The 15,628-nt window shown below is 43.6% G+C and overlaps 2 protein-coding genes across 2 annotated transcripts in view; one reads left to right on the forward strand and one right to left on the reverse strand.

Annotated features, from left to right (window-relative positions):
• LOC107101414 (FRAS1-related extracellular matrix protein 2-like) overlaps positions 1-3,256 on the forward strand; it is a gene marked incomplete at its 5' end in the record, with an annotated part of 5,835 nt that extends 2,579 nt beyond the window's left edge. Inside the window, 4 exons of the mRNA XM_015400316.1 lie at positions 387-513; positions 603-790; positions 869-1,015; positions 1,994-3,256. Coding sequence (XP_015255802.1) covers positions 387-513; positions 603-790; positions 869-1,015; positions 1,994-2,545 — 1,014 coding nt within the window. The remainder of the gene's footprint in view (positions 1-386; positions 514-602; positions 791-868; positions 1,016-1,993) is intronic.
• Positions 3,257-4,609: 1,353 nt separating this feature from the next.
• LOC107101413 (SWI/SNF-related matrix-associated actin-dependent regulator of chromatin subfamily A member 5) lies at positions 4,610-15,537 on the reverse strand. The gene is made up of 24 exons (XM_015400315.1): positions 15,276-15,537; positions 12,535-12,660; positions 12,276-12,442; positions 12,105-12,205; positions 11,910-12,010; positions 11,647-11,826; positions 11,400-11,555; positions 11,190-11,321; positions 11,031-11,099; positions 10,834-10,943; positions 10,523-10,749; positions 9,361-9,482; positions 9,058-9,210; positions 8,845-8,977; positions 8,608-8,756; positions 8,405-8,527; positions 8,057-8,164; positions 7,858-7,971; positions 7,661-7,783; positions 5,829-5,961; positions 5,633-5,751; positions 5,342-5,554; positions 5,143-5,253; positions 4,610-5,052 (listed from the first exon to the last, which is right to left on the reverse strand). The coding sequence occupies exons 1-24, from the start codon at positions 15,345-15,347 to the stop codon at positions 4,987-4,989; spliced, it is 3,108 nt and encodes a 1,035-aa protein (XP_015255801.1). The 5' UTR covers positions 15,348-15,537; the 3' UTR covers positions 4,610-4,986.
• Positions 15,538-15,628: the final 91 nt, after the last annotated feature.

A 15,628-nucleotide genomic window follows, 5' to 3' on the forward strand; every position in this document is an offset into this window, starting at 1 on the left:
CGGGTCCCCGCCTGATACTGGTATTGGTATTGGTGTAACACTAACCCAGGGGGTTCCCAAAGGTTCCTACCTGTGTTTACCAACTTTGTTGGAGAGTGAAGTAAAAATATTAATTTTTCATAATTTAAATTAGTTTTTTACTTATTTATTTGGAGATTGAACTGCTTATTGAGCATGATAGAATTTAATGGTATATTAAATGATGTTTAACTCTATATTAATTTTCCTAATTTCATACTGCATTTATTCATTTCATGGGACAAACCTTTATATATTGGGCTTCCATATACTTTAGGGATTATATAAAAGTTACTATATTGGGAACCTGTGGTCCAATGATTACGCCCCCCCTCCCTCCTGATGTGATGTGTCATCCTCTCTGACAGGTGAGCGATCCGGTGGCGGCTGAATTCAGTCTGAACACTCAGATGTTCCTGCTGTCGAAGAGAGAGCTCTGGTTGTCTGATGGCTCCATGGGCTTCGGGGAAGGAACTGATGCAGCGTTTTCTGAAGGTTGGACACCACTGCCCTCTAGTGGAGTAAGAAAACATTACAGCTTTGACCTCCAGACTTGGTTATTCACCTGCTGCTCTTTGTCTCAGGCTCCACCATTTACGGCCGTGTTATGGTAGACCCCGTGCAGAACCTGGGCGACTCCTTCTCCTGCAGCATCGAGAAGGTTTTCCTCTGCACCGGAGCGGACGGATACGTCCCCAAGTACAACCCTACAAACAGGGAGTATGGCTGCCTGGCAGATGCTCCTTCTCTGCTCTATAGATTCAAGATTTTGGTAGGAAGCAACACATTTCAAGGTGATTTAAGAGAGGTGTTGTTTCTGGTTCTGGTTTTAATGCGTGTGGTTCTGCAGGACAAAGCCCAGCCAGAGACCCAAGCTTCAGCCTTTGGGGATGTTGCCTTCAAGGCCAAACTGGCCCAAGATGCTCCTGGAGCACAAACATTGGTCAGGCAGCCAGGTTCAGACGGCTTCATGCTGTCTTCTACGCCGCTTTTTCAGGTCAGTGACTCTCAGAGGGATCAGGTCCAACAATCCTGTCCACAACTCTAATCTATAGTCCAGGTTACCAGGAATGCTTGAACAGTAGTTCTCCTCTCCTTTATGTTATTTCAGGCTGTTGTTAACTCTTGTTTTTTTAGCTCATTGAGTCTTACTTGACCTGATTGATGAAATGTTTTTGTGGGACAAATCTGTCAAATGTTGAGGATCTTTCTTTTCAGCAGTGGATCACTGAGACACTAAATGTTCTGATGTATGATAATAATGGACATTGGAGAAATGTATCTCTGCATTTGACCCATACCCTTGGGGAACAGTGGGATGCCATTGTGCGTCGTCCGGGGAGCAGTGTGGGGTTAAGGGTTTTGCTCAGGAACCCAGAGTGGAGGCTGTGGGGATCGAACCCCAAAGCATCAAGGTTTTCTCCTAAAAACCATCCAGTGTAGAAGATGAGGATCGACTCGTCTCTCAGATCTTTTATTTTCGCTCTTTAGATTTGAGATCAATGGCTAGTAAATGGCCTAAACTTATATAGCGCTTTTTCAAGTCAGGAGACTTGACCAAAGCACTTTACACTACCTTCAGTCATTCACCCACTCACATACTGATGGTGGCAAGCTACAATGTAGCCAAAGCTGCCCTGGGGCTCACTGACAGAAGTAAGACTGCCTTACACTAATGCCACCGGGCCCTCTGACTACCATGAGTTGGCAATGCAGATGAAGTGTCTTATCCAAGGACACGACAACACTGGAAGGGCAGACTGCTGCACCCAACGCCGCTGTCACCCAATGGATCCCTTTTTAGGCCAGAAAAGCTCCACAGTGTTCAAGGGGAGAACTGGAAAGAGGTGGAACAGGAAGCAAATGTCTATGAAGATCATTTTAAAGGCGACCTACTTTAAATCGTAAAGTTTTCTATGAGCATTAAGAAAAATTAGGGTGCAGATGAAGACCACCATCTTGGTTTGTTTTTCAGGTGGCTGCAGGTCGAGAATGGTTCATCCACACCATCTACACCCTGCGCTCCACAGACAACGCTAACCGACACATCGGTAAGCGCAGCGTTGAAGACCTCCAGCACAGCATCTCCTCGGTCGGGCAGCCTCTCTCCGCCCGCCATCGCCGAGCCGCCGCCGCCGAGCTCTCCGCTCCGGCACTGGCTCAGGACATCGGTGCCAGAAACAACCGAGGCACCAACATCCAGCACATTGCTTTGGATCGATCGGACCATATGAGGGTCACCCAGCAGCAGCCCTGGGCGCCCCGCAGCGACCCTTATTTGGAGCGCCCCCTGCTGGAGAGTTCGGGCAGAGAGCCGGCTGATGCTTCCTTGCTACCCATGTTGGTGGGAATCGCAGGTCTGGTTCTGCTCATCTGCCTCGTAGCCATCGTGGTCGTTTTGCTGCTGAGGCGCAAGCGGGGGGAGAAGGCGGCTCAGTTCCCTCCGTACGCCGCTTCCTCCTCCGCCGCATACTCAGGCTACAGCCATGCAGGCGCGTGGAGCGGTGCAGACAGCTCGGAGGTCTAAATGAGGCTCGGATTCTCTTCATCTTACAAAGACTGCAGCAGTCTTCCTCAGCGCTGGGCCTTTGATTGGAGCACTGAATGCAGCCCAGAGCAGCTGGCGGATGACAGGCTGCCGGTGCCCGGGGCCCACATGCAGACAAGCTTCCAGCTTTAGCAGTAGTGTCCTGCAGGCCTTGATGAAGACTCCTGAGAATTAGAAAAACATGGAGGCTCGAACCTAAAACACTGAACTCTCTCACCGAACGCCCCGTTGTAAAATATGACATTTATCTGGTGTTTGCAGATGCATGCAGTACAGGAAACAAATTCATTTCCAAATGAAACCTTAACTTTTATCACAATAGTTTTGCCATTAATAACCTTTGATTTTTTTTTTTTTTTATTGATTATTGAGTAAACCAGACTAAATAATAAACGGATAAATGTGACAGTATGTAATGTAACATCACATGTTAAACATTTTTCAGATTTATCTGTGGAAATATTTCACTGATCTGTTCATAAAAAGGAAAATATTTTGCGTCATGGTAACAAGTTCAAAGCTTCAGGGGGTTTTCATTCTAGTTTTAGTTTTTCTTTTGATTAACTAACAGTAAAATAAAATTTTGCTAATTATAAAATGTGAGAGTAAACAAAAAAAAAACTTTTTAAGAAAACATCTAGCATCGCTGAGCATTTAAAGACACAAGTGGTTTATTAATGAAGCCGTAGTGGCGCCAAAGTTTGTTAAATAAAATGTTTTTTTTTTTTTTTTTTTTGAGTATGAAAAAAATATATATTTGGAAACTAAAAAAAATATTTGAACTTGAAAAGAAAATGTTTCAAAGTTCAGATAATTGTATGTTTTTGTTAGGTACATGGGAATGGAGGTGTTCCCTCCGGCATTTAACCAGAGTCTGCATTACCGCTTGCCCTACGCTCTACGTGGTTTGGGGCGGCCCTTAATGTGGCGGAGCCTCCGGGGGAACGCACAGACGTAGTATCGGTTGGTAAAGGAGCAGAAACGTTTGGTAGAAATGCTGCAGAATCAGACACCTGCAGTCCAACAGGTCTGTGGGGCAAAACCTCTTTGGAAAAATGGTGGAAATAATTTGATAGAAAAAGCACAAACTGTAACCTTAAGAGGTTTATGAGGTAAAGGCTAAAAAGGAAAAGGTTTTTTATCGTTTTACGGTCCGAAATCTGTCCTCTATGTTTGACCCATCGTTCAATAAGCGACGCAGACGGAGCGTTCTGGGGTTGATTTTGCAGCCTCTCCAGGACACAAACGGCCTGATCTATAAACACTAGATGTTCTACAGAACTGCAGGAAGATGAATGTGGCTCAGTGGAACACAGAATTAGATGCCCATGTGCCCCTCAGCAAGGCACTGACCAGTATGAGAAGGTTCATAACCCCAGTCTGTTTTGATGCCATTTGTCAGAGCAGATGGATCCATAATGGATTCCAGAAATGAAACTGTTTTTATAAAAAAAATAAGGTTATAAGAGGAACCTTTCTTATTTTTCCAATCTTAGTTTAAAAAAATTGCTTATTTCTATTGGTCTGTTGGATGATAGCAATTTTTATTGGTCTAGAGAGTTTTAATTCAGCAGTGAAACACAATTTGAAAAAAAAAAATTCTTGAAAAAAAAAAGAAATGTAAATAATTTTAAAAAGCAAAATTTCTGGGTTCCATTTTGCCAAATATAAGGTTATAAACTGCAAAAATGGAAACTCCGCCCATAGATCTGGGTCTGCAGTGACCCCTCCCCTCCAGGGGCAGCAGTTCATGGATAGGAGAGCCTGTATGCCGGAACAGCTCATCAACTCAGCAGGAATCGGTAGAATTGTAATGATGTAATTTTCAAAATGTTTTGTCCGCTTAAAGCCATGATTCAAAGTAATAAAGACGATTTGAAATAAGATTTTAGATAAATGTTTCAGTTTTATTCTGATGCATTAGGTTTGGATCAAGTCCTCAGCTGCTGATACAGTCTAACCTCATTTCACCAGAAAAGTCTAAGCTCTGCTGTTTTTCTTGTTTTTGAGGAGATAAACATTAAAAGAGTCTGAGCCACTGAGTGGAGTTTTGTATAAAAAGGGGGTTTATTGGTGACTCAAAGGGACATTTTATGCTCCAAACGGGACGAAGCAGAAACAGATGATTCCAGAAATGACAAGGGGAACATTTGGAGCAATGGAATGCAGTGCAACCACAAAGGCATAAATACAGTTATCTCAGTTAACTTCTAATATAAAAAAAAAAAAAACTAAGGAAGAAAGTCTAACCCAGCACAGCTGAAGTGTTCGGATCAGTGACAACCAGGCAGGCCTGTAGAGGAACACCTAAAGCGACCCAGTTGGTCGGGGGAGGCTGTATGCAGCCTGTGAAACAGACACTGGGACTAATGCCGCTGCCAGACGCAGCCAAAGTAGAACCCTGGATTTCAACACCTGCATCACAATTTTAGCTTTTTCCGGCGTCCTCGGCCGTCAGGGGTTCCCTCTGCTTTACGTTTCTGCGCCTGGAGAGAAGGAAGAAGTCGTTAAAGAGGGAGTCAACAAGAAGCAAATCCAGATGACCAACAGGAAGTGGAGCTCAGCCTCCGACTCACCGAGCTGCTCTTTGGTCCCCTCTTCTTCTTCTCGGCCTTCTCTCTCTCTTCCAGCTCCATGTTCTCTCTCTCTATCAGCGTGATCAGGGTGTTGCATCGCCTCTGCAGCTCCTTCACACAAACAGGACAGACCGGGAAGCGTCATGCATGCGAACCAGCCTGAGGACTAACAGACGGGACAAACGAAGAGCTGCCTCACCATGGCCGTCCTGGATTTAAGGAACCAGTCGAAGCGGAACTGGGGCGAGTTACGAATGCATTGGCGGAGCTCGTCGTACACGCTCTCCTTGTCGAACCCCAGCTTATGCAGCATACAGATGAGGAAGCGGTCTTCTTCCTCCGTGTAGTTCTTGCCCTTGTTGGTGCCGTAGGAGATCCTCAGCTGGTGGAAGGGAGCCTTGTAGCGGCCGATCTGTCCGGAGGAACATGGCAAAGGTTGGTTGGAGTCACCAGGAGGAGAACTAGCAGTTGCTCAGCTGTCAGCGTTTACCTTGGAGTCTAGAGCCTTCTTGATGCTGATCCTTCTCTGGATCCGAGCCTCTCCTCTCTCGATCTGGGCCATGATCTTCTCGATGTCCTGCAGCTCGTTGCAACGCTCCCAGAAAACGGCTGCAAAACAAAGAAGAACCCATGAGGTTGAGTCGAATGCAGAGAGAAACCAGACGCAGGTTGGATTTGTTTCGTACCAGAATACTCCATGACTTCCTCAGGGGTTTTTCCCTCAACTTCTCTGGCAATGTTCTCAATATCATCTCTTCCCCACTTCTCATTGGCTTTGATGAACTGGTTGAAGTCACGTTTGCTCCAAATTGTGAATCCCTGTGAGGAATAAGCATTGATGAATGAAGCGAAGATGAAGGACATTTCCCACCACAGGAGCATCAGTTTGTTAGACGATTAAAGGAGTAAAATTAAAGTCTTTCTCACTCAAACGACTGAAGATCTGGACTGATTCCAGGGGAATTTCTTATAAACAAATAGTAACCGACCAGAAAAACATCCCGAATGATCAGCTGGAACTTACTGAACTCAGATTATGCTAAAATTGTTATATAAAAATGGGAAGAAGGAATAAAGTCTGATAAACTATTGATTTCTATGGTTTATTTTCTGGTTTCTGGATTTTTTTTTTTTTAAACACAGGGCTGGACAATAATCCAATATCTATGTAGAATCCTGATGTCATTTTATTCAATAACACATCTCCGCTATTTCGATAAACATCTTAGCCACTGAATAAATGAGCGAAGATGTTCACCAAATACCAGCAGCCTGAGGCTGCAGTTGGAGGCTAACCCCCAGATTCCGCATACTGGGTCCGCGCTCCGACAGTCTGTCATGTTAAACAATGAGAGCTGTTCCATCGCTACTCCTCCGCACGGCACCGTCCACGTACTTCTTCTCAGTCAGTCACCTTGAAAATGCGGAACCGAGCTATTTTTTGCGCCGCCCTGGTCCAACCAGGTCAAGATCAATTGCAATGGCACCAAACAGGGAAAAAGAACGGCGGGAAGATCTGGTTTGTCAAATTAAAATATAGTAACGACAGATCGGTAACTAGAAATTATAAAATAATTCTTATATATTCCAAAAATAACAAAAACTAACACTGTTTATTTAAATGATTGGACGCAAACTATTGGTTCTTCAACAGACCAGGAAGCAGATTTATCATTTGCAAAATATTTATTTTATACCGAGGGGCTTAAAAGTTTAATCAAATCCAGTCAAAAGAAACTTCCTATTGCAGGAATGGATGAAGAGATGCTGAGTTTGGAAGTAGAGAACAAACAAAGTTCATAATAAGAAAGTTTTGGATGATCCTAGTTATCCCTGTTACAAAAAGAAAATAGTTGGGAAGAAACTGCACATACGCTGGATGCTGATGGGGATTTTTTTAATACATCATATTAAATTAAGCATTTTTTTCCGCATGTTTTGCTCCTATGGATTAAATAATAATATCACGCTTGCTCTCCTCAAACTGCGGAGGCTGTAGGTTTTGCTTTGCGAAGGCGGTCTGGAGCCCAGCGCGGCGGTGACAGATTCCGGTCCCGTGAACACTGGGACATAACTCAATGGTAAAGTAAATTATTCTTATTTCTTATTTTAACCGTTGTGTATATTAGCTGCAACATATGATTCAAAATGCTAGGACCAAAAACATTTGACAGATGAGCGTTAATATATATTAGTGGCCAAATTTAGGAGTACAGGCTGACTTATAACTAACTGGCCTGTAAAAAATAACAAAAAAAACCCCCAAAGATTTTAGGAAAGGATTTTTTTTTAATATAGAAATTTTCTAACTTTTGGGACAATATGTTCTGATAAAGAGTACATTTATATACATGTTTAGGCCAGAATGATTTGACATTTTTAATATGACTTCCCTATGACTTTAAGTGAACAAAAAATGGCCTGACTCTGTCAGAGCTGCTGTCTGATTACTGTGATTACGTCACATACAGTAAAGATGGTGAAGAAACCCTCTGTTCAGGGTGAGACTGGTCTGTACCTGCTGCAGGAGATTCTCCTTCTCCTCCAGCTCCTCCTCGGTGAGAGCTTCAGCCTCATCGATCTTGGCCTGCTCTTCTTTTTGGACCTGGGCCGAGTTGGGGACGTCTGGGTTCCGGGGAACCTGAGCCAGAGGACATGGTCAAACTATGAGACAGGGAGACATAAGCCAGCGAACCTATGATGGACTGTTTTTACCTTGTAGCCTATGGTCTTCCTGTAGAACAGGATCTCTTTCTCCAGAAGCTCAAACAGACGTGGAGGGAAGAACTGGAAGTCCTGAACGTTTGGCTGCTTCGGGGGACGAGGAGCCTTTCAAAGAAGCGAACAAAACTCTCTGTTAGGATCGTAGCCCTCCCTGCTGTGTTTCTGGGTGTCTGTAGTTGTCTGGACCTACCTTTGGTGCTTTGGGCTCACTGACCCGCAGAGCTTCTCTGAAGTACGCATCCACAGCATAGTTGGCTTTTCGCTCTCTTTTAGGAGGCTCGATCCAGTTGGTGATGACCTGAGGTCAGAGATTAAAGCTACAGTAATCAGTTTAACTGAACATTGTCCCATTCAGCCCATAGAATCCCACCGCCGTTCACACCAAGCGTTGCTACGTAAAACGCCTTCTCGTCGCTTCAAGTTTAATACCTTGAATAAAAACTCTAAACTGAAACAAAATAAATTCCAACTAATGAAAACCTCTAATAAAAGCCTGAGGTTCAAACCCGGACAGCCCGGTACCGCGCAGAATTCTGACCTTCTTCTTCTCTCTGTAGTCCTCTCCTTCAAACGTGTAGACGCTGGTGTTCTCCGTGTCCATGGTGAAGTTCCTCAGGGTGCTCTCGCCCAGAGATGACAGCTTCTCCTTCATCTCCATAGTCTGCCACAGATTAAGCACAAAGTTAAAGCTTTATGTTCAACAGGTTGAACCCTTTTAGAAATAAAGCTGCTCTGACTCACCTTTCTTTCACCGCGCTCCAGGATTGCATCAATGTCGTCGTCTGTGATCTCGCTCTCCTTGGAGGCGAACACGTGCGTGGCGCCGTGCCGGATAATCGACAGCATCTCGTCCTTACCCAACTTGTTTGCACTCGGATCCACCAGCCTTCCTGTAAAACATGGACAGCGGTTCTCAGAGCATTTCCTCGTTAGGCTGGATCTATTTGTCGATCTGCTGACAGGGCAGAGAAGACCCACCCTGCTGGATGACGATGGAGTCCAGCCGTAGCTTCATTTCAGCCCGCTCCACGATCCTCTCTTCCACCGTGTTCTCTGTGATGAAACGATACACACGCACTTGCTTCTGCTGACCAATCCTGTGAGCTCGATCCTGGAAAGAAAACACAATGTCAGCGTTTTCTGTGCCCTTCAGAGTGAAGCCAAGTGATCAGAACCAGAACCGCCTCTCACCATCGCCTGCAGGTCCACCTGGGGGTTCCAGTCCGAGTCGTAGAGGATGACGACGTCGGCTGTGGCCAGGTTGATGCCCAGGCCGCCGGCCCTGGTGCTCAACATGAAAATGAACTTGCTGCTGTTTGGCTCGTTGTAAGCGTTGATAGAGACCTGTGGGGGGTTTTCAAGAAAAGGAAAAAAGAGTGAAACTCTGGAAGGGTTTTATAGGGAGGAAACAAAAAGCAACCAGAATGGTTCTAATCATCCAGAACCGGAATAAAGCCCAACCCACTTTAATAAAGCCAAGGGTCTGTGTCTAACCTGTCTCTCTTCGTGAGGCGTCTGTCCATCCAGACGGCAATACTCGTAGTTCTTCCACATGCAGTAGTCCTCCAGGATGTCCATCATCCGGGTCATCTGGCTGAAGATGAGAACACGGGAACCTGAACCAGGACAGAGAACATTGCCAGCTTTGGATACTCAGAACATTGGAAGCCAAATGGATCATTTCAGACTATAAATGTAATCAAATAAGTGACTTGATTAATTAATCGTTTATTAGATTAGGAACCAGAGATGGATCCAGAGTCCAGTCTGGATTAATTAAACTGTTTAATGGATCTAAGGATCCAGAATGAACTTCTGTGGTTCTATCAGTAAATCTAAACTCTGGATAAGCTCATTCAATTCTCTATGTTTAGCCACGCTGCTTGGAGGAACACTAACAAACTAAATTACATTTCATTTTGTATACACTCTGTGTACGCAACACGACTATAAAAGTTGTCCAAGTCTGCTGAGATCAAAAGGAGAGGATAGAAAAATGGAGGACATTAGACTAAATGTTTGGAACAGGATAAAATACATGCTAGCAGTTAGCACGCTAGATGGAGAAGGCTTTATGAGTTAATGACCTTAAAGTAGCAAAGATCAAAGGTATCTGAGATAAACCAGAACCAGCTGTTTATATTAACTACCAGAACAAAAAGCACTGATTGATGGATTAGACTAAAAGCAAAGAGCTAGATCACATCATCCCATTTATTGAAACACAGGTTAATAATCTGGCAGTATGTTAAGAGCAACATACCCTGTCTATTATTGATAGTTCTACATCTCTGCTCATTGGAAATTATTAGTTTCAGGTATATATATATATTTTTTTTATTCCAGTAACCTGATACGTTCCTGTATTTAATACATCTGGAACAATAGTTTGAATCTAATGATGGACTTTTTTCTATACAGCATATTGAAAAAAAATATTTGTTCATGTTAAAGGTTCCCTGGATACAAAAGAAAGATTTTTAACAAAATTGCTGCTTAGTTGATCGATAAGCTCAATTAACCTTGGATCTATTGATTAGTTGATAAATTGCATCCCCCAATCAGATCATTAATAAATGTATTCTGCCATTATCAAGTCACTTTTCCAGACTTTAAAGCCGAATGAAGGTTTCACTTCTTTAGAACATCTACACACCCTGTTCCTTCATCTTGGGGAGCAGCTTATCCAGAACCACCATTTTCCCTCCGTTCACCACCAGGTGGAGGTCGGTGGTGTAGGGCGGGCCTGGCTCCGCCCCGTCGAACAGGTACGGGTGGTTGCAGCATTTCCTGAGCTGCATGAGAACGTTCAGCAGACGCATCTTGTCCATTTTGCCCGCAGAGTTCAGGATATCGATGTCCTTCATGAGAATCTTTGTATACCTGTTGATTTAAAATACAGCAGATTTCTCTCAGCATCCAGTTCAGATCAAACCTCCCAAGCCGCCCTCAGCTGATGATGCTCACCACTCGCGCTGCATCTTGCTCAGACCCACGTAGATCTTGATCTCTTTCTTGGGAAGCAACGTTTTCTCGACATCTGCTTTGATACGACGAAGCAGGAAGGGACGCAGAACCTGAACAACAGCGGGGTATTTAAAGGGGAATGACCCAAAATAAAAAAATCACAAAACGAGGGTCAGAGCAAACATTTAAGAACCTACAGTGTGAAGACGCTCCACCAGCTTCTGGTCACCCAGGCAGTTGTTTGTGTCAAACCATGAATCAAAATCCTAGAAAGGAAACAAACAGTTGATGATGATCAGTCATGATGCATAAACTGGTGTCACGAGACGGAGCAGACAACGGGATGAAGTAACCACCTCTGATGAGTTGAAGACGTCCGGCAGCAAGAAGTTGAGCAGAGCCCAGAGCTCGTGGAGGTTGTTCTGAAGCGGCGTCCCAGTCAGCAGCAGCCGGTTGGTGGTTTTAAATTCACGCACGATTTCTGACAGCTGAGGGAGAAGCAACAACTCTGTGAGCCAACTGTTGCTGTAAAGCTGCAATTTGCCTTCAGTTCAGCAGCGGCTGACCTTCGACTTTTCGTTCTTGATCCTGTGGGCTTCGTCGATGACCAGGTACCTCCAGTTGAACTTCTTGAACACTGCCTTTTCAATGATGAGCATTTCGTAGGACGTGACGCAGACGTCCCACTCTCCTGGCAGCAGCACGTCTCTGATCAGGGCCGTCTGAAGGAAGGACCAGAAAGATAAATTCAGAGCCAGAAGTCGCAAACCCTGAAACCGATAGACCTCAGTGAGCTGTTCAGGCACAGCTTACCCGCTGCTCTCTGTCTCCAATCAGGCACACTGCGCGCAGAGAGGGCACCCATCGCTTGAACTCGTTCATCCAGTTATAAAGCGTGGACTTAGGCACCAGCACCATGTGAGGACCTGGGATGTTTCTGTAGTGCTTCATGTAACCCAGCAGGGCGATAGTCTGGAGGGTCTTACCCAGTCCCTGAGAGTGGGTTGGGAGAGCGTGCTGTTAGACAGGAAAACTACACCCACACTAAATTCATTCACACAGGCAAAAGTACCGACCATCTCGTCTGCAAGGATGCCGTTGATTCCATTTTCATACAAAGAAATGAGCCAGTTTAGACCACGGATTTGGTAATCCCTCATTTTCCCCGTTTTCACATCTGAGTGAGATGAAAGAGAGAATTTAAGTCGAACAGCTCCCCAGAACATCGAAAAAAATAAAAATAAATAAAATAGAAACAGGCATGCGCTTACAGGAGGGAGACTCATCGAAGCGAGTGCACACATTGGTGGTCTTCGTGCTCTCGTTGAGCAGCTCTTCATCCTCCTCTTGCTCAGTGCGCCGATGTCGGTTGCTGATAAAAGAAACAAACTGTTCAGGTTTTGGAGTTTGAAATTCTTGACCTGTTTTCTCCAAACACTCACTCTCCCACAGAGAGCAGGTTCTGCTTCTCATCTTTCTTGATCCGAGGTCGGCCCGGTTTCATCTTCAGGGGGGAGGTGGGGGTCTTCTGTGCAGCTGGTTGGATGAAATGTGCAAACAGCTCCGTTTGCTTCAACAGATACTCAAATCTGTTGGTTCGGTCTGTTTGCTGCAAGATACGGAAAGGAAATCTCTTCAATCATTTAATCAGAATCAGAACTATTCGCTGTGCTTGTTCTGCCACCTAAATAATATTTTTACCACTTTCTCCTCATATCCTGGAGTGGAATCTTTAGTCTTAGACGATGAGGAAGAGGACGCATCTTGTCCGTCAGCACCACCCTCTGATGAGGATTCTTTTCCTGCATCTGAAGAGTCGGACTTTTCCTGAAGCAGAAGATGAGAGCAGACCTGATTAGGAATGATGTTCTCATTAATACAGACCATAGAAACTGCCTAGAAGACCAATGAAGAAACTCCTTTTTGGCTGTGCAAGTGAAAGCTCTTATCTGTATCTGTTTTTGCTTAGTAGATGAGTTTGGATGATTATCAGAATACAAGGCGCCCAAAAACAGGCACCATGATGGGGAACTAGAGAGTAAAACCAGCTGGTTCTACACAGCAAGTCACTGACCTGATAACCATACAACAGTTTTACCAGAATAAGAGCTGAAGCCAATAATCTGTTGGTGATTAATCATTGATTAAAGTTATTATCAATATGCACATTTCCTAAAGAAATACCAAATCAGAGCTTTTGTTGGAGTTTTTCTCCATTTACAATTCATAAAAATATATTTCTAACTGGTGTTTTAGGATAGACGGACTGACAGACCGATCTGTTTTTGTCATATTGTTCTCTGTCTCATTTCTACAGTTGGTTCTATGGTGCCTTTGTTAACGTGTCCTCTACCAAGAAAAATTTTTTTCAGTTCAATCTGACTCACAGTTCAATTAAGAAGTGAGATTTGGATGGATTGTGTGTCCCGTTTCTTTTAAATTAATGTTTTATTTTTACATCTACATGATAAAGTAAGGCCCTGTAGTATAATTTCATAGTCTACTCCAAATTGGGTGTATTTTCTTGGTTTATTCCTATACTTTTTATTACAAAGCAAAGATTTTAACTTGGGCTGAAGCAATTCATCGGATGAATTAATCATATATCGCCTAATTTAGTAATCGATTAATCATTATTAAATGGAGTGTAAAAACTCTAAAATGGGTCTTCAGCTGACAGAGCAACCAACCCCTTTAGCAGCAATTATACAACATTGTAAAAAGAAATATATGAACATTTATCTTTTAAGATGATAAAATCTATTTCCCGGAGTTTGCTCGCACTCCCTGTGCTTCTTTCCGGGTACTCCAGCTTCCTCCCACAGTCCAAAAACATGACTGTTAGGTTAATTGGCTTCTCTTAAGTCTCCTTAGGTGCGAGTGTGTGATGAATGGATGCTTGTCTCCGTGTTGCCCTGCAATAGACTGGCGACCTGTCCAGGGTGGACCCTGCCTCTCACCCATTGACAGCAGAAGACCCCAGCAGGAATAAGTGTGACAGAAAATGTATGGATGGAATATTAACAGAAAGAGATCCGCTCCCAGCTAGTTTCAGTTAAATTGTTTAAATGATTAAAAAGCACCGAAATGAGTGTGTGTGTTTGATAATCAAACTACAAATTGGGAACTTATCTTGCTGCATTCATTAAATATTTAATCCTTTGTGTCTAAATCTAAGTCTTGAAATAACTGTTTCCTCTCTTCTGCATCCTTCTGCTCTCCTCATTTCTCCAACTTTCTGTTGAATCTTATAAAACCATCTTCCTCTCCTTTCTTCCCATTGTTTTGCCAGCTTTCCTTCATCCTTTGTTTAATGATACTTTTAATTTCTCTTACTTAAATTAATCATCATATCAATGGTTTTATTTTTTATGCTTCCTTTGCAATCTTATTTTATTTCCATTAATCCCTATGTGTGCTGGCACCCAAATAAATGTAACACTAATATAAAATGTTCTGTATTTCAATTTAAATGTCTAATCTAGTTTCTGAAAAATGATTTTGTATACTGAAAAAAGCTAAACTCAATTTAGCAAGATGATAAAATCCATTTCCCGGAGTTTGCTTGCACTCCTTGTGCATTTTTCTGGGTACTCCGGCTTCCTTCCACAGTCCAAAAACATGACTGCTGGGTTAATTGTCTGTCTGTCTCTGCGTTGCCCTGCGATGGACTGGCATCCTGTCCAGGGTGTAGACAGCTGGAGACCCCAGCAGGGTTAAATGTGACAGAAAATGGATGGATGGGATATTAATAGATTAATCGAAAACATAATCCACAGATTAATCGATGTATCGTTAGTTTTTTAGTCATGTCATTTCCAGTAATTTATTATTCATTTATACACCACTGTCTAAATATATATCCTTGTTGTCATTCTTCTCTTTAGTGCTTGTTTGTATCCAGCGATAGGAGCTAGTTCACTGATGTTTTTGTTATATTTAACTTGTAGCATTTCGCTTTGTAATCGCGTGAATACATGACAGGTTTAAAGCGCCGCATAGGTCCATTAGGGAGAACATAGAGTTTACAGCATCACAAACAACAGTTATCCACAATGAAAACAAAGACGCTGAAAAGACACGAGATCCTCTCCCCGCTAGTTTAAGTTAAATTGTTTAAATGGTTAACAAGCACCGCAATGAGTGCGTGTGCTTGATAATCAAACCACAAACTGGGAACTTATCTTGCTGTAGAAGTTTGTGGGGTGTAAACAGAGCGCATGGGGAGAGATAGCGTCTCTGTGCGGTAAGGTTAGCCTGATCGGCCGCTGTTAGCTAACAATAGGAGAGCTAACTAGCCTGGAGAGCTCACACTAACACAGTGAACGCTGAACACTGAGGCGAATAACTAACTCCACAGAGATGAGTGTTGGCTTCTCCAACAGCTGTGGTGTGTTTCTATGGCATCTATTAAGCGATGAGAACAGTTTAAACCGTGTTACCTCCGCTCCAACGGCTTCTTCAACTTCAGCTGCCTCTTCCCGCTGCTCAACGCAGTTTTCACTTTCGGACATTTTGGTGGAAATTCCTCTTCGGTTCAAATGTTTAGTTAGCAAGTTGGTCCCCTAAGAGTTCGTTTCTTAGGAAATGCTGCTGTTTTCTTGTACCTTAATGGCCTCAGAGTTAAACTATCCTGTTGTTTATAATGAAAGACGCGCCGGTTGAACAGGCAGCACGCTAGCAAGAATTTCTCGCGCTACAAAGCTACCCGGTAAAATGAGCGCTCTCGCGAGACTTCTTCTTCTTCTCTTCTATTATGGCGGATCACAAGCAACTTTAAGGTGCATACCGCCAC

This window comes from Cyprinodon variegatus, unplaced genomic scaffold (assembly GCF_000732505.1).
Source record: "Cyprinodon variegatus isolate N-32 unplaced genomic scaffold, C_variegatus-1.0 Scaffold1092, whole genome shotgun sequence".
Lineage (NCBI taxonomy): Eukaryota > Metazoa > Chordata > Actinopteri > Cyprinodontiformes > Cyprinodontidae > Cyprinodon > Cyprinodon variegatus.

What these genes read in the sequence shown, in the direction of transcription:
- LOC107101413 (XM_015400315.1), bottom strand. Translation starts at nt 15,347, where the DNA reads ATGTCCGAAAGTGAAAACTGCGTTGAGCAGCGGGAAGAGGCAGCTGAA. An exon ending in CAGGATATGAGGAGAAAGTG is followed by an intron (nt 12,443 to 12,534) that starts GTAAAAATATTA and finishes CGTATCTTGCAG; the next exon opens with CAAACAGACCGAACCAACAG. An exon ending in CGCCTCACGAAGAGAGACAG is followed by an intron (nt 9,211 to 9,360) that starts GTTAGACACAGA and finishes AACCCCCCACAG; the next exon opens with GTCTCTATCAACGCTTACAA.